The sequence below is a fragment of the Xiphophorus hellerii genome, chromosome 3 (assembly GCF_003331165.1).
Source record: "Xiphophorus hellerii strain 12219 chromosome 3, Xiphophorus_hellerii-4.1, whole genome shotgun sequence".
Taxonomy (NCBI): Eukaryota; Metazoa; Chordata; class Actinopteri; order Cyprinodontiformes; family Poeciliidae; genus Xiphophorus; species Xiphophorus hellerii.
This window is the reverse complement of record NC_045674.1, coordinates 29141384-29168317: the sequence shown is the minus strand read 5'-3', so window position 1 is coordinate 29168317 and position 26934 is coordinate 29141384. Positions and strand designations below refer to the sequence as shown.

The 26934-nt window shown below is 38.2% G+C and overlaps 2 protein-coding genes across 4 annotated transcripts in view; both read left to right on the top strand.

Moving 5' to 3' along the window:
- The first annotated feature begins 4100 nt into the window (after positions 1-4100).
- LOC116717614 (V-type proton ATPase subunit C 1-A) lies at positions 4101-12160 on the top strand. The gene is made up of 13 exons (XM_032559108.1): positions 4101-4261; positions 4714-4874; positions 5412-5479; positions 6377-6462; positions 7584-7678; positions 7874-7965; positions 8335-8433; positions 8506-8574; positions 8666-8758; positions 8883-8976; positions 9960-10057; positions 10142-10268; positions 11308-12160. The coding sequence occupies exons 2-13, from the start codon at positions 4743-4745 to the stop codon at positions 11404-11406; spliced, it is 1152 nt and encodes a 383-aa protein (XP_032414999.1). The 5' UTR covers positions 4101-4261; positions 4714-4742; the 3' UTR covers positions 11407-12160.
- Positions 12161-14580: 2420 nt separating this feature from the next.
- The window catches only part of LOC116716898 (protein spire homolog 1-like), a 38541-nt gene continuing 26187 nt past the window's right edge, over positions 14581-26934 (top strand). For 2 of the 3 annotated variants that reach the window (XM_032557859.1, XM_032557857.1), the window contains exons 1-2: positions 14582-15167; positions 20670-20698. In XM_032557859.1, coding sequence (XP_032413750.1) covers positions 14795-15167; positions 20670-20698 — 402 coding nt within the window. In that variant the 5' untranslated portion in view covers positions 14582-14794. Of the gene's footprint in view, positions 15168-20669; positions 20699-26934 lie in introns of all 3 variants that reach the window. The other variant, XM_032557858.1, reaches the window with a different exon arrangement.

Genomic DNA, 26934 nt, shown 5'->3' with positions numbered 1-26934 from the left:
TGTTCTCTTAAGTCAGCGTTTTCTGTACAGTCGGAGAACACACAGTACCCATAACCAAAACACACAAACAAGGCATGCCTATTCTGAATACCCACATGCAAACAGCAGCTTCTTATCATGCTACAAAAGCTACAATCCAGCAAACTTTGCCCCAGTGAACCTACAAGCCTTAATCGCCTATGAAAATCCTTTGTTTTCCAAAAACAACAATATCCACGAAGTATTTGCCACCTTGATTGACCCAAATATATTTCAGAACCTGCAGCAGTTCATGCATGATGTGTTCCTTTTAAAAAAATAAAAAAAAATCTTTAAATTGTTAGATGAGATCTGAATGTGCCTTGCGGCAAAATAAACAATGGCCTTGTTTGTTTCACTAATAAAACTATTACTGAGAGTCCATTGTAAAGACCGGAGAGGCTTTCCTCGGGCTGCGGCACAAAAGCTGTTCCGTGTTTTGTGCCCGTTTTCTGCGACACAAACTGAGGCTATGTATATATAAGGCTAATCATACATAGCATCTAGAGTGGCTTCCAGTAAAGCTTGCTCCTGATTTCCATTGTTTGGCTCATAATAGGCAGCGCAGCCCGTTGGGTATGCGACAGAGGGACATGCGTACCACCCACCGTCAGGCCAAATACTCCAGTGGCTGCATTGTGCTGCAGGAATTCATATCTGCAAACATTGCAAACAGATTACCTCAGTGCACAGATTTAGGCAGACCCTAAATCGGGTCTGACTGAATTTCCAGTCAGACAGAACAAAACAGGCCTTTTAAAACCGATTAAATGGGTAACAGATGAAAAAATGTATTAACAACACCCAATTTTTTTTTCACAATAAATTGCAGCTCTTAGTCACCAATATAATGAATGTTTAGGTATCAGGTCTTCTTTGTAAATCCACGTTTAATTATTAGGCCATTAATCCATCATGTGGACATGAGCGACTGCACAAATCCTCTATGAACTGATTTTATGCAAGTTGCTGTGGTGTTGTTAAGTCACACAGACATGGTTTCCCCGCTTTTTGCCAGAGAATGCCAGTGAGCAGAAAGGAAATGCAAACAAATGTCTCACAAAGATCTGCATGATAATCAGGGAAAAAGAAACGCAACTGGATCCAAGAACCCATATAACAACACACTTGGATGGACCTTCCCTGCTATTCAGAGTCTGTGTTGACAAGCCGGACACTCTTTCCAAAATCAAATGAATAAGTCAGACATTTATCTCCATGTTTTATACATTTTTGTTCATGTGATGAGTATGTATGCGAGACTAAACTGAGCAGCATTTGTCCAGCCGTGAATGCAACGAATATAAAGCATTATTTTTGATGTGATTTGAAATAAGAATCCGAAAGCATTTATCCAGGAGGAAAAAAAAATTAAATAATTTACCTAAAAATAAACTGAAAAGATGAATCAACCCTTATCTGCAGCCATTTTCTTGACATGTCATGTTCAACAATTGTATCAAAGAGGTGGAGAGAGACTGCAAGATAGTACCTGAAGGGCAAACAATAACGCAGTCTGACAAATGATGCACATTTAACCTTTGTCTCCACCCTGCAAAAGACAGAGTGTCTTTAAACTTCATAATTATGTCAGATCATGAACTGGTGAGAGTGTCTCAGACTAAAATGAAAGGAGTAAAGTGCATTCTTTCTGGGAAATAAAACCTATTTCCCATGAATCAAGCAAGACCTTATTTAAAAAAGCTGTAAGCGTGAGTTTTATTTTCTACTGTGTTATCAAATATCCAGTGGCTTGCAAAAGTATTCACACCCATTGAACCCTTTCATATTTTGTCAAGTTTCAACCACCAACTTCACAGTATTTCATTGGAATGTTTTATGTGAAAGACCAGCATAAAAAGTGTAAATTTGTGAAGAAGAAGCAAAATAAGATGTTACAAAAAAAAAAACAACAACTGAAAAGTGTATGTTGGTATTAATTTCCCTTTACTCTAATACCTAGAATTTGATGGAACCTGTTTATAGTTTTATCTTAACATAAACACCCCGTTTCTGGACAGGCCTCAGGTGTTTGCTTGAGAACATTAGTGAGAGGACAGTGTGCTGGATCAGGGTTGTGTAAAGTTGTGGAAATTTTCAAACAAAAATGTATCAGAGTAATAATGTAATGTAATAAAGAACATTTCTATTCTAAAAGTTTTTTGGGTTTGCTTAATGCCAGGTGGTTTATATGTTGCTCTTGCAAAATGGAGGTGCCATAGTTTACCAATTGGTAGTTGGTAGTTGGGCTACCATCTATAGTTCATCTATGTGTGAACTATAGATGGCAGACAGTTGCACGATAGTTGAACTAGTTACATGCAGGAATAACGTTTCTAAAAAACATTAAAAACACTCTTTTGCCTTCATAATAAAAACGTAGCAGTTTACTTTAGCTCTCCAGATTTCTGCTTGAACAACATTATTGTTCATTTGTATACTGCTATTCAGTAAGAGAAATAAGAAAAAGAGAAGACGAGCTAGCAACAAAAAATGACAAAAGTCGGCAGATCTATTCTATTATGTTTAAATTCTTGAATACTTCCAGGCGCCTATTCTCCATAGAAATGTCAGGAAAAAACTTTCCACATTGCCTTTTGTGGCAGAAGCAGTACTGGAAACAGCTTCATCCTCACTGAGCCTCAGCTGATCGCACACTGGACTCCCAGCGGCACAGTGCCCAGCGCTGGCATGTGGTGTCCTGATAATGTCCCTGCAGACTGGCCTGCTGCCAGCCACGGGCAAACTCAAGCCTGCTGTTTGATGTCGAGGGTTGGCTCCAGACAGACCAAGCATTGTGTCCCAAACAATAAAGCCCAGGCCCACTAAACTATAAACATGTCCCTTTGGGGGCGTTTTCCTCACTTTCTTTGCAGGAGACACCCATAATCAGGAAACCTGACCTGACTTGCCTAAATTTAGCAACCCTCAAACCTCAAGTGCCACTGACTTGTCACCAATCATCATTTGTCTCCTGCTCTAATAAAATGCTAAAGAATAGAGGATGTCGACAGTAGCTTGACTCTGAGGTGGAGGTCTTATAGTTTATTGTTTTTTGACATTTGTCAAAACCATAAATGGCAACAAAAAAGTGACCTTTGACAACATGTTTTTTTCTCTGCAATGTTTCTTATATAATATCTACACTGCTGTTGCTAGGGACACATTACTAAAGAAACTGACTGGGGACCCAAACAGTATTGGGGCCCTTGTTCATAATTGTTGACTGCATGTATAATAAATTAGAATGCATGTCCCAATGAATCTTAAATTAAAAGGACCTTTGAAAATAACCTTAAAACAGGTATGATGCAAACTTTTCATTAAATCCACATTTATGTTTTTTAAAAATGTTTTTTTTTTAATTGGTCTGATGTAATATTTAAATTTTAAATGTCATGTTTTTATTACCTGTAAGTGGAAAATTATCACAATTAACAGAAATGAAAGCTTTCAAACATCTAAAGGTGTGCAATTAATCTATTTAATATTTTACTTAATATATAAGGACTTTTCAGTAATATTGCAATTTATTAAATGGGTTAGTTTATATGCATATTTTTCTTTTTATTCTTCATTTTATCTCCTCTGCAGTTTCTATCTTTATACTTTATGTCTGTGTGCTGTGAGTGCTTGAAAACTGAAGTCAAATTTCATGTTTGTGCACACAACCTTAGCCAATAAAGTTTATTCTGATATTTTATTGCTTTAGAGTCTTCTATGAGAGGTCTCTTTGCTTGATATGGTTAAAACTATAAAGTTGCATCATATGGAAGAGAGCAAATGAGAGAATTAATACACAAATAGACTCAAAATTATCCAAAGGAGATACAGTTAAAGATGCTATTACAAGGTAAGGAAAATAGCTAGAAGGGATGTTTAAACTACTAAAAGAAGATGTCACAAAATATAGAAAAATATAACAGATATGGACCAGCAAGATATACGAAAGGTTACACCCTATATCTATCTATAGAGTTATTTAATATCTTCCTTCATCCAATACCACTGTAGAAAACAACTCGTACTGCACTACCATTCTACTACCAGTGGGTGTCGCTGCGGCCTCCTCGGTAAGCCTGACAGAGGCCTTCCGGTTCCTCTATTGGATCAGCTGACTCTGATGCTGCTGTCAGGAGACCTCACGACCTGCGCTGAATGGCAACTATGAACATTGTCAAGCCATAGAATCACTACAGGCGGCTGTATTTCCACCAGTAACACCAACGCAGTTAGCATACGGGTGAGTGAAATAGTTAAGGAGCTCGGAAAAAAAAAACACCTGTGTTGTTGTTGTTAGCATAGCTAGCCCAGTGGCTAGCGGCAGCTAATCCCTGCTGGATGTTGCTTGACCTTAACTATAGTTTTCTGCCGTTGTTTCAACACGTTATTTGGGTAATATTTAGTACTGCTGTTTGGTTAGTAGCCGGGAGCGAAGTCGAATAGAGAAGGCAATAAATTAAGGCCAGGACAATAATGGGCATTCCTATTGAATGAGTTTCTCATTAGCCTAATGGTGTAGCATGACCATCCATTGCTGCATTTTACATATAAAAACCATGTCAGTACATCGCCTTAGATGTATTGCAGTCAAGGAATAGCAATTTATTAGTAGAGTGCTTTGTATTGCTAACTTAAATGTTTATATAATTGTGGAAATAATTGAAAATATTCCTAAAACGGCTTTCCTTCCAGTTTCCAGAATCTTCTCCAGAGCTGTAACCATGACCGAGTTTTGGCTCATCTCTGCTCCTGGCGAGAAGACCTGCCAACAGACATGGGACAAGCTGATGGCAGCAACCACACGCACTAACAACCTCTCCACCAATCACAAGTTCAGCATCCCAGACCTCAAGGTTAGAGTGGATTCCAGTGCTCCTCTGGTTGTCAGTTTTCATCCTTCCACTTTTTTAAGAATATATCCCCACCCGTTTATAAATCCAATCTGAAATCCATGTAGTTTTCAAGACAACTCACCGTGTGGATCCGTTGTCAAGAGTAAGCAGCCTGTCTGTTTGAAAAGCAGCCGCTGCACGCATCGCTTTTCTGCATGGTGAAAGCGTTTAGGCAAAGTTTCAATCCACGGAGCAGCTCAGATCATGGGTTCAGCTCGTCTCCGTCCTGAACACGGAGTAAGTGCACCCTGCTGACGTTGCTTCTACGTGGGACTGTGATGTCCTCCTGGAACCGTTAGCGATGCATGAGCAACCCTGGACAAAGAGGCGCCATCCTAAGCACACAGGGGCCCCCCCTGGGCATCACTGCAGGCTGGTTTAGCGTTAGTTGTCAGTGTTCAAACACGGCCTTGTTGACCTTCGGGGGAGGGGGGTCTCCGTCCCTAAATGGCAAAAACGATTTAATGTTTTTTCTTTTCTATTTTATGCATAAAACAGGTGGGAACGCTTGATGTCTTGGTTGGACTTTCAGACGAACTCGCCAAATTAGATTCATTTGTTGAAAGGTATTCACATCGCTTCACACTTCATAACTAGAAATGTTATTATTGTGGTGCTTCTTTAGCGTTTGATGATTGAAAGTACTAACCAATCATCCAGGGATCAGAATTGTTGAAATTTCTCTTGATTGACTCTGATCTTTAAATTGCAGGTTAAGTCCTTAAAAACAGGCTAGATTTAGAGAGTTAATTTTGAAAGGAACCTGTACTTTGGCCTTAACTAGTGAAAATCGGATTGATGCATCTCTATCAAAACACTAATGTTCAACACTGACCCTCAGATGTGGCCGGTTTACCGTTCTCTACCCTCCTCCCTGACCTTGTAACCTTGAGGAATTTTGCCGGGAATTGCGAACAGTGAGCTCCTGAGGTCTAAACTTGGCCTTTTACAGTTGGGTGACACATCAGCAGATTTGTCTTTAGTCATGTTTTGGCCGTACGGCCTATCTGGTATAAGTTTAGTCTTTTGGAAAAGTGTCTCATCCAGAACTCGCACGCTGCTGTTACTGCCTGATCTATGCTTTGGTTCCACTGTGGGGATTTCCACATCTGTGAGGAAAAAAACCAAGCTTGCATCACAGCAGCAGTTGTTTGCCGTCCGTTGGCCATAAGTTTAGTTCCACTTCAAAGTTTGCGTTTAGTAAATCTGAAAAGAAGTCTTAGTTGTCTAAAAGATTTCATATGTACAATAAGAGAATTGGATATTATTCTAAAATAGTAGTTTCTTATGTAGCGTTTGGCCCTCTGAAGGGGTTTGCTTCGATGTGCCATGTTAGAACTAACCTTGTCAAAAGCTTCTTTTTTTTTTAACATTTATGTGCGAAAGCTTCTGAGCTTTCGGGAGCTTTTTGCTTGCGGGTTATGAGATCACATCATAATTTGGTGTCTTCTGGGGTTTCGCAGTGTGGTGAAGAAGGTGGCTCAGTACATGGCCGATGTGCTGGAGGACAGCCGAGACAAAGTGCAGGAGAACCTGCTGGCCAACGGAGGTACAGTTCTAACTATGTTGTTGCGTTGATCAAAGTTATATATAGGAAGAATTGTGTTGTTTAAATGTGGTAATTTGAGCAGTAATGTCATGAAACTAAAGCTCATTCTTCTAGCTAGAACAACCTCACATCTAAATGTATATCTTTTGGATTTTATTTCATAGACCAACACAAAAAGCATGATTGTGAAGTGTGTGGAAATGTCATGTATGTTTTTCAAAGTTTGTTTTTTTTCACAAACAAAACAAAGTGTGTTGTTCATTTGTTTTCAGACCCCTGAGTTAGAGCTTAGCAATAAATTGATTTAATTGATTAATCACCTTTTTGAAGGTTAGTTAAATCTGGATTTTTTTTTCACCACTGATCTCCTTGGGTTTTCATAGTTCAGAGTGATGTCAGGCTAAGATATTTTTTGTAATAACGAGAATGAAGTCATAATCTTCCAAGAATATAGTCAGAATATTAGGAGAATGAAGTAGTAAATTTATTAGAACTCCAACACAAAACATAACAAATTAGTTGTCCAAGCTTTTTATCATTAAAATAACTTATTCCTCATAATTTTAAGATTTTCTTCTGGTAAAATTGCATCTGTGTTTTGCTAATATTATGACTATACTCTCATGAAGAAACTGTTGTACAAGGGAATGATTGAAATAAAAGGCACTTCTAAAATGTTTTCTGTTATTTGTAATTTTTGGGGGGCAAAAAGCAAGAAAGAAATCTGTTAAAATCGAAAAAGATGTAGTATGAAAAAGTCAGCAGATTTATTTTCATGCTTTATTGCCCTGCCTTACTCTGAGTAGAACCACCTGTCACTGCAATTACAGCTGTTTACAACTGAGGTCACTTCTGAAGGCCCTGGATTTTATTTAAATACAATTACAATTTACCAAATTCAATTACACACCACACTTCTAAGATTATTTGTAAAATAAAGAAAATCCTGAAAACATTTTCATCTTTTCTTACACTACAAAAATATGTTGTAGTTTGTGTTAGTTTATCACAGAAAATACAAATAAAACACATCCAGATTTGGGGTTTGACATATTCGACACATTGTAAAAAACTGTGAGTAGCACAGAAAAACCTCAAGTGCTTTATTGTTTGCGTTTTAGTTGACCTGGTCACCTACATCACACGGTTCCAGTGGGACATGGCGAAATATCCCATAAAGCAGTCCCTTAAAAACATCTCAGAAATCATCTCAAAGGTAGGTCTGTCTGTACGATTTAAATAATCTCTGATGTCCTGTGAATTTTTTGCCAGAATCCTTGTAATAATTACTTTGCTGGATTGCTTCTGTCTTGGCGAGAGTTGTTTGAAGTTGCCAGATTTTCCATCCATGAAGTGCTTTTATATTCTTTGTGAGTCGTTAAATCTCTGCTTTGCTTCTGCTTCCCTTCAGCAAGTAACCCAAATTGACAATGACTTGAAGGCCAGAGCATCAGCTTATAACAACCTGAAGGGAAACCTGCAGAACTTGGAAAGGAAGAATGCGTAAGTGTTTGACACATGTATTGAAATTTAGTTTAAAGAGCTTTTTTTTTTTAAGGGTCTCAAGAAGAAGCTTCAATGTGGTACTTTATTGTTCTACTCTATTCAGGTGTCAACTGTACGGAAGAGGATTAGGGCCACCGAAAAAATAAAAAAAATAATTCTGACGTTAAAGTCAGAATTCTGAGATTAAAGTCAGAAAGTCAGAATTCTGAGATTAAAGTCAGAATTCTGACTTTAATCTCAGAATTCTTTTTTTTTTTTTTTCGGTGGCCCTAATCCTCTTCCGTAGAACTGGAATGTTTTCTTGTTTTGTTTTTTTTTTTACTTTCCTTTGTTTTGTATTCCTGTATAATCGTCCTTTGCCACTAGGGGGAGCTTGCTGACCAGAAGCCTGGCTGACATTGTCAAAAAGGAAGATTTTGTCCTGGATTCAGAGTACCTCATTACTATGCTGGTGGTTGTACCAAAGTAAGTCTAAAACTTCTAGTCATGATTGATTCAAAAGTCTGGATCATTAACGCGTCTGCTCCGTTCTTTTAGGATTAATTATCCTGACTGGCAGAAAACGTATGAAACACTGGCCGAGATGGTGGTGCCTCGATCGTCAAAGTAAGTAACAAAAATGTGATCAAACAACAATACCGAGGATTTTTACACGACTCTCTGCAATATTAAAATCCCCATTCATGCTGTCCTCCAGCCTGCTGTTTGAAGACAGCGACAGTGGGCTGTTCAGCGTCACTTTGTTCAGGAAAGCCATAGATGACTTCAAGCACAAAGCCAGAGAGAACAAGTAAGACTTTATGATTTAGTCTGGCGCCATTGATTTAGTCTCTCCCCCAACATGTGGCTTTCCCCAAGACGGTGCTTGTTTGATTAGATGAAGCTTTTTTATTATTATTATTTTTTCCTGCCAGATTCACGGTGAGAGACTTCCAGTACAATGAAGAGGAGATGAAGGCTGACAAGGAGGAGATGACAAGGCTCTCCACAGATAAGAAGAAGCAGTTTGTAAGTGAAGTTGATTGCAAGACACTTGACTTTTCTACATATCGATCAGCTGATTCCTGTTAGATTGTTTTGTTTTTTTCCTATCTAGGTTAGATCATTGAATCATCAACGATGCAGTGTTTAAACCGAATCCCATACCAGTGTTTCAGAGTGTTCATACATGAACATGACCTTTAGGTCATCCCGTACATTTTCTGGTTGCATTATTACAGCCGAGTAAATAAAAATAAAATAATCGGTTGCTCTTACAAGCCACAGGATCTGAACTCAGCTCCTGCCCAATGTGGGGAACCTCACACTGCTGGAAATTTTCCCACCATGTTCTGCATAGAAAACAGAAATGTTTGCTTTTACCTGTTATAACCTGAATCACTTTGAAAATTGTATTCATGCAGTCCCTCTGGGATTTTACCTTTTTTTAAAAAAAATTCTTTATTTTTTTCAGTCAAAATCACTCATTTCACGGTGCCACTATAGAAATCTTTGCAAGGAATTTTGTCATATTTTTCCTCATTAAAATCCCTTCCAAAATCTACAGATAAAAGACAAATGTGAAATAACAAGCAGATGGATTGGACACACAAACAATGTTATTCATTAAAGAGCTTATTTAGCTCGATTTTTGGTGCACTCCATATTGACTAAAACTTGACATCAAGTAAGACTGAGACGGCAATGTAATGGAAGTAAGAAATACTGCCACTTGCAGGTGGAAATAAGCAGTTACTTGAACCCTATGTTTTTGACTATTTTTCTGAAAATTTACAATAAACTAGCGCAACAGAATGCGGGGACCTGTTCATTTTGTGTAAATTTGTGTGATTGCGGAATCACAAAAAACTAGAGGGACTGATTGTCAGTGAAGTTGCCTAAAACTTTGGCACAGAAACTGTGCCCCTTATAATAAAAGATAAATCCAAATTTAGATGGAAAATAAACTTTTAAGCCAAACATAACCGATTCTCTTGTTCCGATTTCTGCAGGGTCCCCTCGTCCGATGGCTAAAAGTTAACTTCAGTGAAGCCTTCATCGCATGGATTCACATTAAAGCACTGAGGGTCTTTGTGGAATCTGTTTTGAGGTATTCATTTAACAGTTTAGATTCACTTCTGCTGTAAATAAATCCAGTGGTAGTGAACATGTCTGCCGCGTTGTTCTCCCGTAGATATGGGCTGCCAGTGAACTTTCAGGCAATGCTTCTGCAGCCTAGCAAGAAGACCATGAAGAAGCTGCGGGAGGTTCTGAACGACCTGTACAAACATCTGGACAGTAGTGCAGCAGCTATCATTGACGTGAGTGCTGTAATAACACCCCCTTCTGCTGAGCTGATCTTATGGACATTAAGGAAACACTAGCCTTATTAATAAAGCACGAGAAACAATACTTTAATGTCATTATTAGTATATAATCCAGAGACAATTTCTTTAAAGACAGAAAAAAATCAACTCTTTTCAGTCATTAAAGGTCATTTACAAAAGAAGATATCTAAACACTGACTTCAATCTAAGAACATGTGTTCAATCTAAGAACATGTGTTTATGTGATCATTCACATAAATGTGAATGATCACATTCACATTTGTGGAAAAGAGAAGGAGGGATGGAGATGAAACATTAGATTCCCACAATATGAGTAAAAATACCCAGTCTTGTTTTACCAAGAATGTAAAAAAAAAAAAAAAATATTATTTGTTTTTATTTAATACAGAAAAACAATTATTCTTAATCGTTCTGAGGAAGCAATCATTAACATAATCCCATCAATACCATTTATTTAAGCTTTTCTTTTTTATAGCTGCAACTATTTTTAAACCGCAGCCGCAGTCATTTGTCTCATAGGCATGAGAAACGTATAGTAGCCTGTTTCACCCAGTTGAACAGCAGTACAAGGGGAGGGAGAGTTCTGCATTACACATTAATGTGAACAGAATCAAATTTTCATCTGACATTTTTAAAACCTCTGTCTATCCTATTACCAACTGTGGTTTTAGAAAAAAGTTTCAATATTTTAGATGTAACAAAAAATGTAGTAAAAAGTGTAACATTTCACTACTTTAGATTTTTCTTCTTCGTTCTGCTCTATGGATTTTTAAAATTTATTTCCAGCAATGTTGTATTGCTTTTTAGATCTTTATACTTTGTTCAAATGGATTAATTTTAGGTATGGACATTGATATGCTGTGACAACACAGACTTTGGATGTTATCTTCCTCTTCCACTATGTTAGTTTTAAACGAACCATTACCCTATTCTGATTAATGGACAGCTTGATAAAGATGTATTGAGATGACTCAACGTTTCTCCACACACTAAGTCTTCTGCTTCGTTCCAGTCTGCCATGGACATCCCAGGCCTGAACCTGAGCCAGCAGGAGTACTATCCCTACGTCTACTACAAGATCGACTGCAACCTGTTAGAGTTCAAAGTTTAAACAGTCGTCCAGTTTTCGTCCTCATGCCGTGTGTTTATTATTAAGTTATGTTCTTCCTGTTCTCTCACGCTGTTCCCCCCCCCCCCCCCCCCCCCCCCCCCAACCTCCAATCTTTGGTCGGCTTCTGCCACGACTGTGCTGCATGATCATTCCTTGTGGTAAAAACCGCTCATCAGAAAGCCTCTACCACTTTTACAACCAAGGGACAAAAAGACTTTTTATATATTGTCCTAGTTTAAAGTTGATTTTTTTTTCCTGTTTTAACACAAGTGATTAGCTTTTTTTTTTTTAATGTGAGGTGAACACAGAAATCTTACTGGAGAGTTATATATTTACTGTCATTCCACATGTGCTGGTGTGTATTTATAGCTGCATCTGTGTCGGTGTTCAGAGATTTCTGTTTACATATGGGTAGTTTCATCATTGCGCCCATGGCAACCACACCCGGTACGCATTTCGGAGTCCGTGGGCGACCCCTGCAGACGTCGTGAAACCCAAGTTATTAACGGAGTGTGTGTTGTTGTTGTTGTTTCTTGTCGTGTGTATCTGCTGTCGAAAAGAGATCTATAACTGAGTATTGTGAACGCAGCTGATTAAATAAATGATTATATGTAATTGAAACCAAGGATTTATGTGTACATAAAACAGCCGAGGCCTGGATACCGGACTGTGATCTAATCACACGATAATGTGCATGTGATAAGAGTGAGTCACATAAGCAGCATCTGTTTAATAAAAAGTGATCCTCCATGAAGCTGTGTGATGACTGATCATGTGCAGAGCCATAGGCTGTTTACGTTTTTGAGAAGAAATTACTTGGAATTTAATTGAGAAACGATTAAATTTCACTATCAATGCCAGCTAAAAAACAGCAGGGGGCGCCAAAGAGACACTTGTGTACAAAGTTTTTAGTTAAAAACAAACGGATGCTGCAGCTTTTCCATGAAATGTGAGCAGCCTAAAGAAAAGTAATCCAGTAGCTTTAACGTGAAACATTTACGTGAGTGCAATCTGAAGAAATGCTCGCACAAATCATTGTGTGTGAGACACTTTCTTGAAAGAGAAAAAAGTTTTTATAAAAAAGTTTTGAAGTTAAATGTCAGAGAACTCTTTAAAACTAATTCATAATTATGAGAAAGAAAAGGACTAAACAAAAACAGTATTCATTTACACTGCCTCGCAAAAGTATTCACATTCAAACCACAACCCTTAATGTATTTTACATTGTATAATAGGCCAACTGCACATAATTATGAGGGGGAAAGAGGAGCATCACTTTCAAAATGTTTTACAAATAAGAATTTGAGAGGGGTGACCTACATTGTAATACAGTGCACTCCTGAATAAAATACAGTATCTATAGTCTTCAGAGGTCATTTAAATAATAAAATCTGCCTATTAACAAATTAATCTCAGTATAAATGCAGCTGTACTGTGAAGCTGTCAGAGGTTTGTCGAAGACAGGTGGTTCTAAACAGTGGCTAACTTTTGTTTTGGATTATATTATTTCATCTTATTGTTAGACTTAAAGAGACATAGAATTACTTTATTGTCAATTTGGCAAGGAAATGTGGTTGTTCTGTGTCCCAATGAAAAAACGCCACACTGGTCCCCCACTGGTAAATGTGGTCTACTGTAGACCTAAATTGATTCTTCGTCCATTTTGTTTTCTACCATAGACCATGATCTTTCATGAGGGTCAATCTTGAATGTAAAACAAAGGCTGTGATTGTAGATTTCAGGAGACACAGGGCCAGAATAAACCCTATTTCCATCACAGGAAAAGAAGTGTGTGTTTGAGGAATATAAATACCTTAATGGTATTAAGAAACAACACATTAGATTGTTTAGTTTATTATAACTAATGCTGACTAGTTGTTTTGATTTGAAATAAGCTTTGGAACCAGTTTTTTGAAAAATTACCTGGAAAACATTATGTGGTCTCCATGGATACATCGATTAAAAAACAACACGTTAAATTGTTTAGTTTATTATAACTAATGCTGAGTAGTTGTTTTGATTTGACATAAGTTTTGGAACCAGTTGTTTGAAAAATTACCTGGAAAACAGTGGTCTCCATGGAAACATTGATTAAAAAAACAACACCTTGAATTGTTTAGTTTATTGTAACTAATGCTGACTAGTTGCTTTGATTTGAAAGAGGTATTCAAAACGTTTTTTTGAAAAATTACTTGAAAAACTTTATGTGGTCTCCATGGATGGTCTCCATGGCAACTCCACCAGTCAGGAGGAGGCAGATAAAGGAACCCAGTTGAAAAAATAAGTAAGGAAACTTTTTTGTACCCATATAATAATTTTAAATATGGATGAGGTTGAGGTCAGAGTTCATAACTGTTCTGACTCTCTTCTATCCATGAATATTCTCCTATTTAACCCTTTATTTTTCTTTTTTGTCAACTCCTGTCATATGACCAGAAACTTAATCAGAAGATCTGTTCCACCTCCTGATCTACTGGTTATAGTACATTGTGGGAATGGTGAGGACATGATTATGATTTGATCAGAAAGTCGCCTTGAGTCCGCTTTCGTTCAGGCAGAAATGAATAAATTATTATGTGACGATTCTGTAGCATGACTGAGACAAGACGACAGCACTGGGCCACCGAGGAGAGAGAAGACACATTAACATTCAATAAACTGTTCAAACTTCTCATTTGTGTCTGCCTTTGTTGCTTGTGGAAATGTTTCACACGTGACCAACATGACATTGATGAATCATTTCAAAACCTTTTTCACAAATAATGTGCTATTTCATTTTAATTTTTCAATCAAGAAACAAACACAAAAAAGGTTCAACCAAATTGGTTAGCAAATTGTTAAAATATGTTTTAAGTCAGTTTTCAGCCATTTTTATTCGAAGAATTTCTACAGCTTTGGACTCACTTTGATGCTAAAAATAAAAGTCCTTCTTTATGTTTAATTTTCCTACAAACACTGACAGTTTTATTTTAAATCTTAAATGTCGATCCTAAATCTCTTCCTATTTATTTTTTTTTTTTAATATCTCACACCGTTGCATGTTTGTTTGAAAGTGAGTGAACTGCATTCCTCCATACCTCGTCAGTGTCTTGCTGGTACACCACTGAATTATATATAAATGACAGCACTCCCCCTCGTGGTCATAAGTAAAATAGGACCAATGCTTTTAAGACTCCCACACTCCCTGTTAGCTACTCGGGAAATTATACGCCACCTACTGACGTGCGACAGCAAAACCAAGGAGCGGACAGTCACCGTGCTTCTTCTTGTATCAGTGGTCAGCGCTGCTGCCTTGTGAAACTAAGCACAAATGCCCCCAGACTGCCGCTGTCACGTCGGCCTGGACCTGCTCTCGTCTTCGGGCCTCCTTCGCTGAGAGAATGAAAGGATGGCCGAGCGGCGCTTCGGCGGGGACCACGAAGTGCTGACGGATGCTGCGGCGGCAGCAGCAGCGACTCGCCGCGCTGAGCGGAAGCACCATGACGAGATGAATTCATCGGAGGATGCCGAGGACCTGTCTCTGGAGGAGATACTGAAGCTTTACAGCCAGCCCATCAATGAGGAGCAGGCATGGGCGGTGTGTTACCAGTGCTGCCAGACGCTGGCGAAGACCCACCGGGGTAAAGGGAGCCTCGCTGGCGCCGCCGCCACCGGAGCATCCTCGGTGGCGGCGGCGGCGGCTCCGCTTAGGATATCTGGACCGGGGGATGTTAGGATACAGAAAGACGGCTCGGTGAGGATGGACCAGCACGGCTGTGAAGGTAACAGAAGCGGTTGTTTATGACAACCCGGCCCAATTAAAATTCATGGCAGGCTCAGCTGCTCAAGATTGTCCGAAATCAATCCACCTCCTTGTCGCCTTTATTATCTCAGGTTTATTCAAATGAGGCGCAGTTTGAACACGAGGACCACGGCAGGCAGGCAGTTAGGCCTATATTAATATGGAAAAGCCTAAGTTGGGCTAATAGGCTCACACAAAGCCTGTTTCACACTATTTCTTGTTGTTTCTCACCCCCTCCTCAAACAGCCAGTTTGGGCTCATTGCGCATGTGGGAATGAAAACAACACCCATGAGGCCGTCAGGCTCCGTGACTCTGCTCCTTCTGGGGTCTGACACACAAAGGAATCTCGGACCCTTGTTGCTCTCACTCTTGTGTGTTTTCGCTGATTTCCACGGAGCCCGTTTCTCCTCCTCCTCCCCACGTGCGTGCTCCCATCATGTTTCACCTCGTTGTCATTAGGAGCCTCTGTGTCTGTTTCGCCACCTCGTATCAGATCAGGCTCATCATCATGATGCTTCCATCTGATTAAAGGAGCTGATTAAGAGCTGAACTGATCGGATTGCGGTGGCACACGGAATTATGCTTCCGTGGCGATCGAGTACATTAATGTTACCTTACAACATTTCTTATACAACAAATAAGTCGCAGTGAGTAGATGTTGGGTGTGTCTCTGATGGGGCAGAGTAACACTTTGCTTTCTCTCGTCAAACTAAAGCCAGACATTTTTTAAATGAATTCCCAGACTAGACTTAATGCTACTAAGTAAATGCCTATCAGTCTTAATGGCTTCCAAAGGGCCTAGAGAGCCTGTATGTACACACAGCTGAGCTAACGGTGTAGCCTTTGATTCAATGGATGCGCCTCCTGTCTTGTGTAAGCGACTTGGTTGAGCAAATCTGAAAGGCACAGCTGTGATGATGATGATGATGATGATGCTAGCGTTGGCCCTGTAAGTCTATATGAGTAGAGTGAATGGGCTATTTTTAGATTCGAGGAAGAAACCACTGAAGAGGGGAGTGGAACGTTGTGTTTCTCTGTTGTATAATAATGCAAAAATAGACATTTTTTTGATCACATACCAAATATTTGCTCCCTTACAGATTTCTTCTGTTGTTGTTGTTTTTTTGTTTTTTTGTTAATGTTTTTTTCCTTTGTCACATTTTCAGATCAAGAAACACATTTTAATAATAGATAAAGATGAGTTGGGGAAACACAAAAAGCAGTTTCAAACGGATAGTCTAATTTATTTAAGGGAAAACAAGCGATGCAGGCCAACCTGTAATTGCCCTCTGAACCTAATGACTGCTTCGGCCACCCTCGGTGGCACCATCTGTTCTCAAGCATTTCATTAGCAATGACTCTTTCATCTCTAAGGAGGAATGATGACCCACTAATCTATGGAGAATTGTTTTGATATAGGAACACTGGGGAGTTTGAAATGTCACACCACTTTGACTAGGCCTCCCCCAAAACCTTAATTTAGTTGTTTTTGAGGCATTCATTTGCTCATTTGTTGGTGTGTACCAAATCACTGTTTCAAACCACAGCCCTCCACACCTGCAACTCTTACATTTGCCCCTTGTCCATTGAATTAAACGCAAAACCGCCTCACTAGCATGCAGTCAAGCTCTTCAGAGCTCTGCCAATGAGCTAATATTGGACCCGATTGTGCTGAAGCAGAGAGACATCTGAAAGTTGTAGGACACCGGCCCTTGAGGAATGCAGTTTGAGACCACTGACTTAAGACCAGGAACTGACTGCTGGACGTTCGCCTTTAGGATTTTCTGTTATTGCAGAATTAGTGGTTCCATCGATTATGACAAGTCTTGAAGAAGCAAAGCAGTCTCACACCATCACATTACCATCATAGTTGACTGATGATATTGTATTTATTTCCTAAAACGCTGCTTTAGTCTGATGTAACGGTATGCACACCTTCCAGAAGATTTCACTGTCGTCTCCACAGTCCAATATATATTTTTTGGGGGAAATGTAACAGGCCTCTGATCTAGTTTTGGTCAGAAGTGGTTTTCACTCCTTTAGGAGCTCTCCAATGGTTGCCATGTGTTTCTTTTTTTTTTTATTGTTGCGTCAATAACCCTGACTTTAATGGAGAGAAGTGAGGTCTACAGTGTTTCAGACTTAGTTCCGCTTTTTCTGTGACCTCCTGAATGAGTCGTCAGAACAACCTTGGAGTAATTTTGGCAGACAGGCAACTCCTGGTAAGGTTGACAGCTGTTCGATGTTTTTTTTTTTTCATTTGATGGATGGATGGATGGATGGACGAATCTCTTACTCTACTTTATGTTGTTAGCAACATTACACCTTCATGTTAAGTTTCATTTTCAACCTCAGAATTTGCATTTACATTTTCATCTCTAGACTCTCACTTTTTAAGATACGTTATTCCACGCCACCCTCATGATATTCTAGTCTTCCTCCTAATAAGTAGAGTTAAATATTAAAGGAATGACGTCACATAAAAATCTGTACATTTTGCCATTTCACGTGTATCAATGAAATCTCAGTTTCTTGCGCAAGTAGTTGCTCTAATTGCCACTTATTGACAGTCTTCAGTAGTGCTGTGCTGTTCTTCTACACAGCAGCTTGGCTAATCAGAGTCAGTCGTGTACATAATTAGACAAATCAATACAAAGTGCTGTTAGGAGTTTTAAATCTCTTATTTGCTAAGCTGACCTTTGTTTATATTCAAAACGACGTATTTTAGACCTGGGCGTCGACCAAAATTCCCTATAGTCGTGTGAAAAAGTGTTTCCTGTCCTATACCACTCTTATCTTACTTTTGCTTCTTTTTTTTGTTGTCCCACTTAAATATTTTAGATTTTAAATTGTTTTTAATATCAAATAGAAATAATTTGAGGAAATATACTGTTGTTTGCTTTAAAGTGCAATTTCACGTATTAAAGGAAGAAAGCGATCAAAACTAATCTTTCCCTATGTGAAAAACCAAACATTGGTACCAGGACCACTTCGGAGCACGACGTCTGTATTTTCCAAATAATTCACTAGAGATAAAAAAAAAATATATATATATATATATATTTCCTTGAAGCAAATAAATATACGCCTATATTTCTAAATATATTGCTAACCATATATCACTGCTGCCACCTGCTGTTTTGGAGAGGAAATGCTCTTTCTGGAGGTCTTCTCTGTTGCTGAGTGGCCAATCATTTTTGCTAGTTAACAGTTTTTTCATGATTCAAACTGACTGGGCCTTTTGTATTTAATCTTGTTCATATAATTAGTTTCTGATGATCTGAAACATTTTTACTGTGACAAACACTGAAGAAATCTGAACGGGACCAAATAGTTTTTGTCGTCACATACACTTTGTGTTACGTCTATCCAGATAATATTTAGCAAACATATTAGAAACTTTATTATAAAGACAGAAATATGTAGCTCTACAACTGACAGCCGTGTGGCCTGTAATCTGCTGATTCAAGTTGATGTCCTGATGATGTCACTGACAATGTGGTGATGCATTACTGTCTGTTATCGTACAAAGGAGCTATTTGTTCGGAGGAACATCTGTCAGCTGCTTGTTTGGTCATGAAGTAAAAGACGTAGCCTGGAGAGGTTGCTAAAGTGTCTTTCTTTTGAAGGAGGAACATTCATCCCACAAAGGTTCTTGGAAAGAGTTTTGTCATCACGGATCACATGCAGCTCAAACTGATGAAATGATTAGAATGAAAGAAATTTGAACAAATAAAGCAGGTCTAGTTTGCACAAAGACACGAACCAAGCAGGGAGGTTTGACTGAAGGAGTTTAGTGAGAAGCGTAGAAAAATGCACTAGGATTAATAAGAAGCGCAACATTAAAAAAAATGTTGCGGTTTCTTTAGTTGAACTGCCAGTAAGTAGAAGTATTTATAGGCAACTTTCCTCTTTTTATTTACACATCTGGGACCTGAGTTCAAATTTTTTACCACATGCAAGCAATTGTGAAATGGTATGACAATAAAAATCCTGACTCCCTTTTCAAATTGCACTAATGATGTGTTTCAAAATGAGCCATTCAAATGTGACTTTTGAGTTGTGTTTTTTTCTTTTTGTCATATTATAATGAGCAACAGTTTTAAACAACCTGTAATTTTCAAAACTTGCTTTATTGACATAATGTTTTTTTCATTTCTTTATCCAATCTATCTTTACCACAACAAAATGTTGTGTAGTGTAGGTTTAAGAATGAATATAAATGACAAAAGATGGGTATTATATGAAATGTGTTTATTTAAGAACTCAATACAGATATTGATCGGCTATCAGTCACAGTTTTACAAGTTGAAAGGATTTAGAAATGGGTTTGATCCAAATGAGTCCACATGTCACGGGAGAAAAAAAAGTGAAATATTCGACTTTATTCGACTTTGAAATCTGACGCCAACCTGAGAATTGTGCTGTTTCATTAATTGGAGTACATACATAATGGTAAATCTCAACTATATTAAGTGTTTTGTATCTAAATGTGAGCACAGATTCCAAATATGTTGAGGAAAAATTGACAAATTTCAGTAAGGAATTGTGTGAAAGTTTGATCAGAAAATGTTGTTAGGACTCTGGCAAGAGAACTTTAACTTTGTCAGGTTGCTGGGCTACATTATAAAAACTTTTAATCAAAGGGAGCGTGAAGAAGAAATATTTTTATTTATCTGCACTGCATGTTTGGTTGAAGGACGCAATCTGAAAATGGACTCCATCTTTACCGAGAAGCTGGAATATAAGTTGGAGAAATGTCCTGAAACTTTGAGTTAAGACAGACCTCACCCCCAATCTCAAAATTGAAAATGGCCATCTAGCATGTATTAAGTTTTGATATATGCGGGAAAATTGTGATATTTTTCTTTATACATCTTTAATACGTAAGAGCCGCTCTTAGAAAACACTTTGCCATGTTTTAAAATGACAAAATGCAACGAAATACATTACTAGCTAGTTAGTCCAGCCCAGTCATTGAGCAGTGATTTGCAAACTCGGACCTGGAGCATAGTTATGTTAGGTTTGGTGTCATTTTCTGGTATTAGTTCCAACTTTAAAGTCATATAAACCACCGTGTAAGTAAAGACTTGGACTTATTATTTATTTCCAGACTGGGAGTTCAAAAATGTTCACAGCTATTGTTTTATGAGACATTTCTGTTAAGAAAAGGAAAACCAGTGGACTTGCAAATCAATATGCTCGGTGGCTGGGCCAACTGCTAGCTAGCTAGCAATATAAGCTAACATCAATGTGTTAGAAGAATCTTATCTTGTTTTGGCTATTGGTGCTGATTAGCTCTATAACAGTTAATTTATTCATGCGATACTAGCAAATAATTGTTTCAAACACGATGAAATCTGCCTAAAGCTGTTGTAGATATGCTTTTATGAATAATTCAGTGACCACCCAGTGTTGGTTTTCTTGCCGTGAGTTTGTATTTGGGGTTGAGCTTACACTGCTTTCTTGTTTTGCCTGCAGGTAAATACAGCCCTTCAACAACAACTGAGGTGAGTAACTTTACTGTTATCCTGCTGTAAACATGTTCCTACACCCTCATGTACCTACGGAAGTGTGGTCAGTATTATGCGAGTGTATTTGTTTTTGAAGGTTTGCAGTATCTGCTATGGGCTGTAAACGGAACAATGGGATGTTGAAATGATACACGTGTGGCTGATCTTTTTTTAAATGGCTGCCTTAACCACTAATGGCATCGTTTCCATTATATTGACACTGCAGAGCTGTTTAGCATTTGCTAGTTACATCCGCAACAGGAGCAGCCGCATTAGGAATAGGTAAAATAAAACTTTTATGAATTTGCCCTCTACTCTCCAGAAAAAAAGTGCTGATATTGAGTTTAGAGTATCTGACTGGAAAATATACATTCTTGACTGACATGCCTGGTAAAGACAAATTAATGCTATTTTATAACAGTTCATTCATTTCCTTTAGACAAAATGTAATTCATCTTAAACGGTGGCTTTTCTAATCAAGCTTTCTAAAACCAGCAGATTTATGGGAAATTGAAACTTGTTTCCAAAAGCATTAAATAAAATAACCAAAAGAAGTCAACCTTCTGCCTTCCTGGTCTGTTACTTCCAATTAAACTTTGAGTTTTCCCCTTTCTCTATCAATAGTGAGAAAAACCGAGCTTTATTTTGCACTCAGCATATCATTATAGTTGCTGTAGAAAGAATGGTGTACTTAAATAAAGCTTGTTACTTTTTTTTTTTTTTTTTTTTAATTATCGAAACTTTCAAATGTTGTCAAATCTAAGCCAAAACATGACCAGGAAAAGCCAAACTCTAAGTGATAGAAAAAAACAACCCCAGTGTTTAAATTGAATAAACGTTTAACAGAGCACATGGTGGTTTTATTTACCACAAGCTTATCTGCTGATATTGTTTTTATAAGGCATAAGTTATTACGATAAGGGACACGGACATTTCTTCCTCGTAATTAGAGCCCCAGCTAGTACTTGTGATTAACTGGTCAGGAATCTCACCCACTAAGACCTCCTGCTCAATAAGAGCAATGGGGAAAAAAATTTAAACTAATTGAAACACGTCATAAATCTGTCTTACTTCCAATGTGCTGGTAAAGTCTGTGCTAGTTGCTTCCGAAATTATTTATTGGTCTTTGCGGCGGTCAATTTTTAATGAACATTTTAAGAATGTTATGTCAAGGTCAGAGTCAACACCCTGCAGCAGAATTACCACGGGCAAAAACCCGTTAAAATCGCCTGCATCTCTATCCAGTCAACAGAGAATTTGACGAATTCATAACTTTTATCGTCTTCTCCTGGTTCCGCGTGGACAGTGTGCAGAAGCTTTCCGGCGGAATCTAGATAAAGAACTGCTGCGTAACAGATGGGCAGCCGGTAAATAACTTGGGCGCACACGCTTCCACCCCGCTGGAGAAGCAGGGAATGTGAAACCGCATAGACAAAATCCCCACTAAGCAGCTTTGCACCAGAAATCAGTTCTCACAATGCCCCCTTTCGCGGCAGAATGGCTGACAAAAACTACGCTGGCAAGTCGGCGGAGTTGCTGGATGCTTGACGGCGCTGCAGGCATTTGGCTGGCAGAGAGCGTGGAATCCACCCAAAGCTGGATGAACAGGAAGACCTGTTTAGACCGAGCCGACACATTATCTGCACATGGCTTAAAACAGCAGGAACTCATGCAAAGTGATGCTGCATGTCAGATGATGTGTTGTTGTTTTTTTTCTCCTTAGCATATGAGCCGGGTTCACGGATGCAGTGGGGGAACATAAGGCCCTTTGTCTGGCAATCGCTAGAGTCTCTGTTTATTAATGAAGAAAAAAAGAATCTGCATATTTTTATTAATCGGTTTTTCGTTTAATCAGAAATACGTGACAATTATTGTTTGCGGTTCTTAGGGGAGATGTTGTTGCCGACACTGTTGTCACTTCGCAGACAAGTGTCTGCTTGGCATGCATTTGTAAGAGGGCTGAAACGATTAATCGGATTTTACCAAATAGTCGTCGACTAATTTAGTAATCGATTCACTGTTAGCTGCAGTTTACAGACTCTAAAACATGCTGAAAGAACAACGGCTACTTAAGGTTCACCTGGTTCAAGTTGTGTTAAAAAAAAGATCTCCTGTTAAGCATCTTTTGCTCTCAAATTATTAATCCAAAAGATAATCACCAGATCCGCCCTACGCTGGTCAGCTGTTATGGTGAAGTTAGAAGTTTGTTTTAGCTGCAGGTGAATCTTTTGCTGCAAATGACGACACACTAAAGCATTTGTGTTATATTTTAGACAATAAAATGTTTATTTTCTTGTTTAAAAAATGAATTAAATTATTTGTTTGTTTGCGTCTTTCAATGTATTTCTGATATTAATATATCTGCAGAATGTGCTATTTGTTTCCATCTGATTAATCAGTTAATCGTCAAAATAATCGATCGGTGCCAGTTTTTTTTATCTGATTATTCAATTAGTCATCAGAATAAGCAATAGATTAATCAGTTACTAAAAATAGTATTGTAACAATAATAATAAAACAAATGAATAAACTATACTTATTTTTTAAGTAGAACAAACAATGCAAACAAAAAATATTTTATTAAATGAGCCATTAGAAAAGTAAAACAGTAAAGATATCTCTGATTTGTAATCAGCTTCCCTTCATTCCAATACTTTGTGGAATAATCTTTTTCTGTAATTACCACTAGTTCAAGATTTTCAGCTGGTTTTGAACATCTACAGATTAATCCCAACACAGATTACACTCATCTGCATTTCAAGGAATATAAAGGAAATAATAATAATAATAATAATAATAAATATGATTTCACAACGAGGATCTGTGAACAGAAATGTGCAAGTTTTGCCACAAATTCACTTTTGACTTTGACTATACCATCCTGATATACATCCGATATATTTTCGCTCTGTCACGTTTTCAGAGCCTCTACCCTCTACACGGCGTTCCGCATATTGACCAAAAGGCTTTTGTTTTTTTCGCATATGTTTTTGTTTTGTTTTGGTCAAATGCATTGACTTTTGTGATTGTAAGGTGAAAATGACGTGAAACGGTTTAGGGAGTATGGATACTTTTTCAGGCCGGACAATGAAGATAAAAAAACAAACTGAAGTAGTGGAGGATATTTATTTAGAATATTTAAGAGCATACTGTGTAGGTGTGTTAAAAAAAAAACAGAGCAGACGTGACTCACTCATATGACAGTGGGTCATGGCAGCAGAGTCAGGAGGAATTATATGAGGGAGCATTTGTTTCTGCCTGAGTGGAAATGACTTATGTTTGCGCATGACACGTTATTATTCAAAGATTATTGCGCTGACATACTTTTCTCTCAGGGTTCTATGAATTATTGATTATTTAAATAATATAATGCAATTATCATAGTTATAAGAGAACAATACATTTCCATATTTTTATGTAAAATATGTGAAAAATTTATGTCCAGGCTTTCTTAATTGTTTTTTTTTCTTCCTTTGGGCATACAGCAAAAATCTCAAATAAATAAGAAAAAAGCTAGAATTTAATATACAGATTTAAAGTTGGTGTGGAATTTCTAAACCTTTTCTTCTATGTGGCTCATGTGTTCACTTCTGCAAATTCCAGTCCAGCTCAAAGGTGTGGGCTTTGAAGCTTGACCGTCTGTTTGCTCAAATCCAGTGTCGGCTGATCTCATTATGACGACACTGCTGGTCTTACCGTAGTTTCCCGTTCATGTTGGTCTTGAAGATGGTTGATACTTGGACACAATTAGACAATGGAAAAGCCTCATAATAAAAAAAAATCTGGTTTTGGATTAGATAAAGCAGTGTAACTTTAAGGTTCTATAATGGTTCTGACCAAAAACCTGTTTAAATACTATGGAATCCAAGTGAAAGTTCTACTAGTTCCACCAAGAGATGCAATCAAATATGGAGCCAGAAATATGCCAGAAACTTCCTCAACAAATCTTAGTGGCTGTGTGTTTATTTGATCAAATACTTTAATAGGTTTATTGCACAGCTAAGCAGAACAGCTTCTTTCTATACAAAAACTACCAGTTACTAAAAGTGTAGTGACAATATTTATATATGTGTCCAAGGTGGAGATGTCAGTATGCTTGTTGCAGGCGTTTGTTTCTATTGTTACAAGTATCTACGGTTAGCTAAAGCTAAAGTTAGGGGGTGAACAGCTAAGTAGAGAAGTGCCTGTGTCTCAGTCTGAATGATTAACAATCCAAAACTTTGTGTCGGTGTTCCCCTGGAAATATTTCTTTGACACTGAATCAGCTCGTCGAAGCTGAGATAGTTTATGTCTTGGCTTTAAGGGTAGAAGACCATGAACTCCCGATTGCGTATCCAGAAGGTGTTTTCCACCAGAAGAACTCTCCTTCTTGAACCTGTTTGGTCCGTTTGCCTTCAAACTTTGGTTCTTTGTTGAGAGCCGACGCCCATTTCCACCAGTTTGGGGAACCGAGCACGCGTTACTGGGTGATAAGAAACACATTAGGAGAGCGTTGTAGCAAGATGGCGGCAACTTTTCCATGTTGTTTTAGTCAGAACAAAATGTAATCTGTTGTATAGTCTTTTTAAAGAACTTTGGGGTAAAGATGGGTTTTGGAATAGTCCTGAAATCAAAAACCATCTGTGATAGAAAGACGTCTTAAACCTAAGCTGTTTGATCGGGTTCTTCCTTGACATGATGGACGTTGCTGCTGCTGCTAATCTGCAGCCATGCCAAATCCCCTTTGGTTAACATCCCAATTTTTCTCCCCCCTTCTCATTCTTGTTGTCTTTCTTTTTTCCTTCATCCCTTCCTCCTTTCCATCCCATCATTCCGCCTGGTCGCTTGCGAGCCTGGGAACCAGTCGGGGGAGAATTTCTGGATTGAATGTTTGCAGTCACGAGGATTTTCTCTTACATCCTTTTGCAGTTGTTTCGAACTTGAGTCTCAGAGCCATCAAAGATGATTTGGAACGGCTGAGGAAAAGAACAGATAAGAGACAGGAGTCTGAAAATCTAGTTGCCCATCACTAAGCACCATTCACTGCAGTGGGCAGGGCAGCACAAGCTTCCAAGTCTATCATGCTATCATCTTTGTGTTGATTCCCCCCTGAGGAAACCCAGCTGCGATGTAGTGATTGGGAAAAAAGAGCTCACATGACTCCTCCCCCCTCGCTTTGCCTGTGACCTTTCTGTCCACATACACACACGCACACCCACCCAAACGCTCACACCAGTGCTTGTTATGATCTTTCCTTCCCTTGATGTCTCACCTTTGTCTTTGGCCTCACCGATAAATCAGCTTGTTTTCATGCCATTATTCACCACTTTATTAAAAACTGCCTCCTGGCGTAATCACAACATAAAAGCTCTTTAATGTTTTACTCTGTCACTGCAGCACACTGTTTCTCACGCTGTGACTTACTTCCATTAGTGCTTTATATGCTGTCCCTTCTCTTCCCAGTTATTTCTGAGCGCTTAGGGCTGCAAAAATAATCCCATCTGTGACTTCTCACTCTTGTCCTTTGTCTTCTCTGGCAGTACTTGCTTTATCCACCATGACTCTTCAATTCCACCAGGACAGACTAGTAAAATAAAGCTAGCTTACAAATGTACTTCCAAACTGAGTAATAGTATTGGTGTTTTACTATGTTTTATGTTCTTATGTTTATCCTACATTTTGAATCAATCATTTATTATCTGTGACAGAGAAAAAAACAACTATGGAAATCAGTTATAATGGTACTTCAGGTTATTTTCTTTTATTATTTGTTGAAATATTAAGAAGGTTACACAAAAGGTTGATATCACCACATGGCCACAGTCCCAGTCTGTGATCAATTTCAAAATTCCTTATCGTTAGCATTTCCATTTACAATTACAAAATCAAAACAAACAATAAAAGACAAAACAACAACAACAGCAACAAAAAAGAAACAAAGGGGAGACATTACTTGGATATGCATAACCATGAGGAGATCAAAATGAACTAATTCTTACTTAACCTATCTTTTTACTTTTACATGATTAGAAATTGACGTTTCATTCTCGGTTCATGTTTCTCACAGGAAGATCGTTGTGCCGTACAGCCTCCAGCTGCTTTTAACCTTATTTTAAAAATCTTATCTACGCCTTTATCTCTATCCTAAAACCAAACTATGTCACTTCTCTCACACAAATGCAACGCGATGTGTGCAACATGGATCAATAAAATAAAATCTGGCAGTATGTACTAGATATTTGTTTATTCTGTTT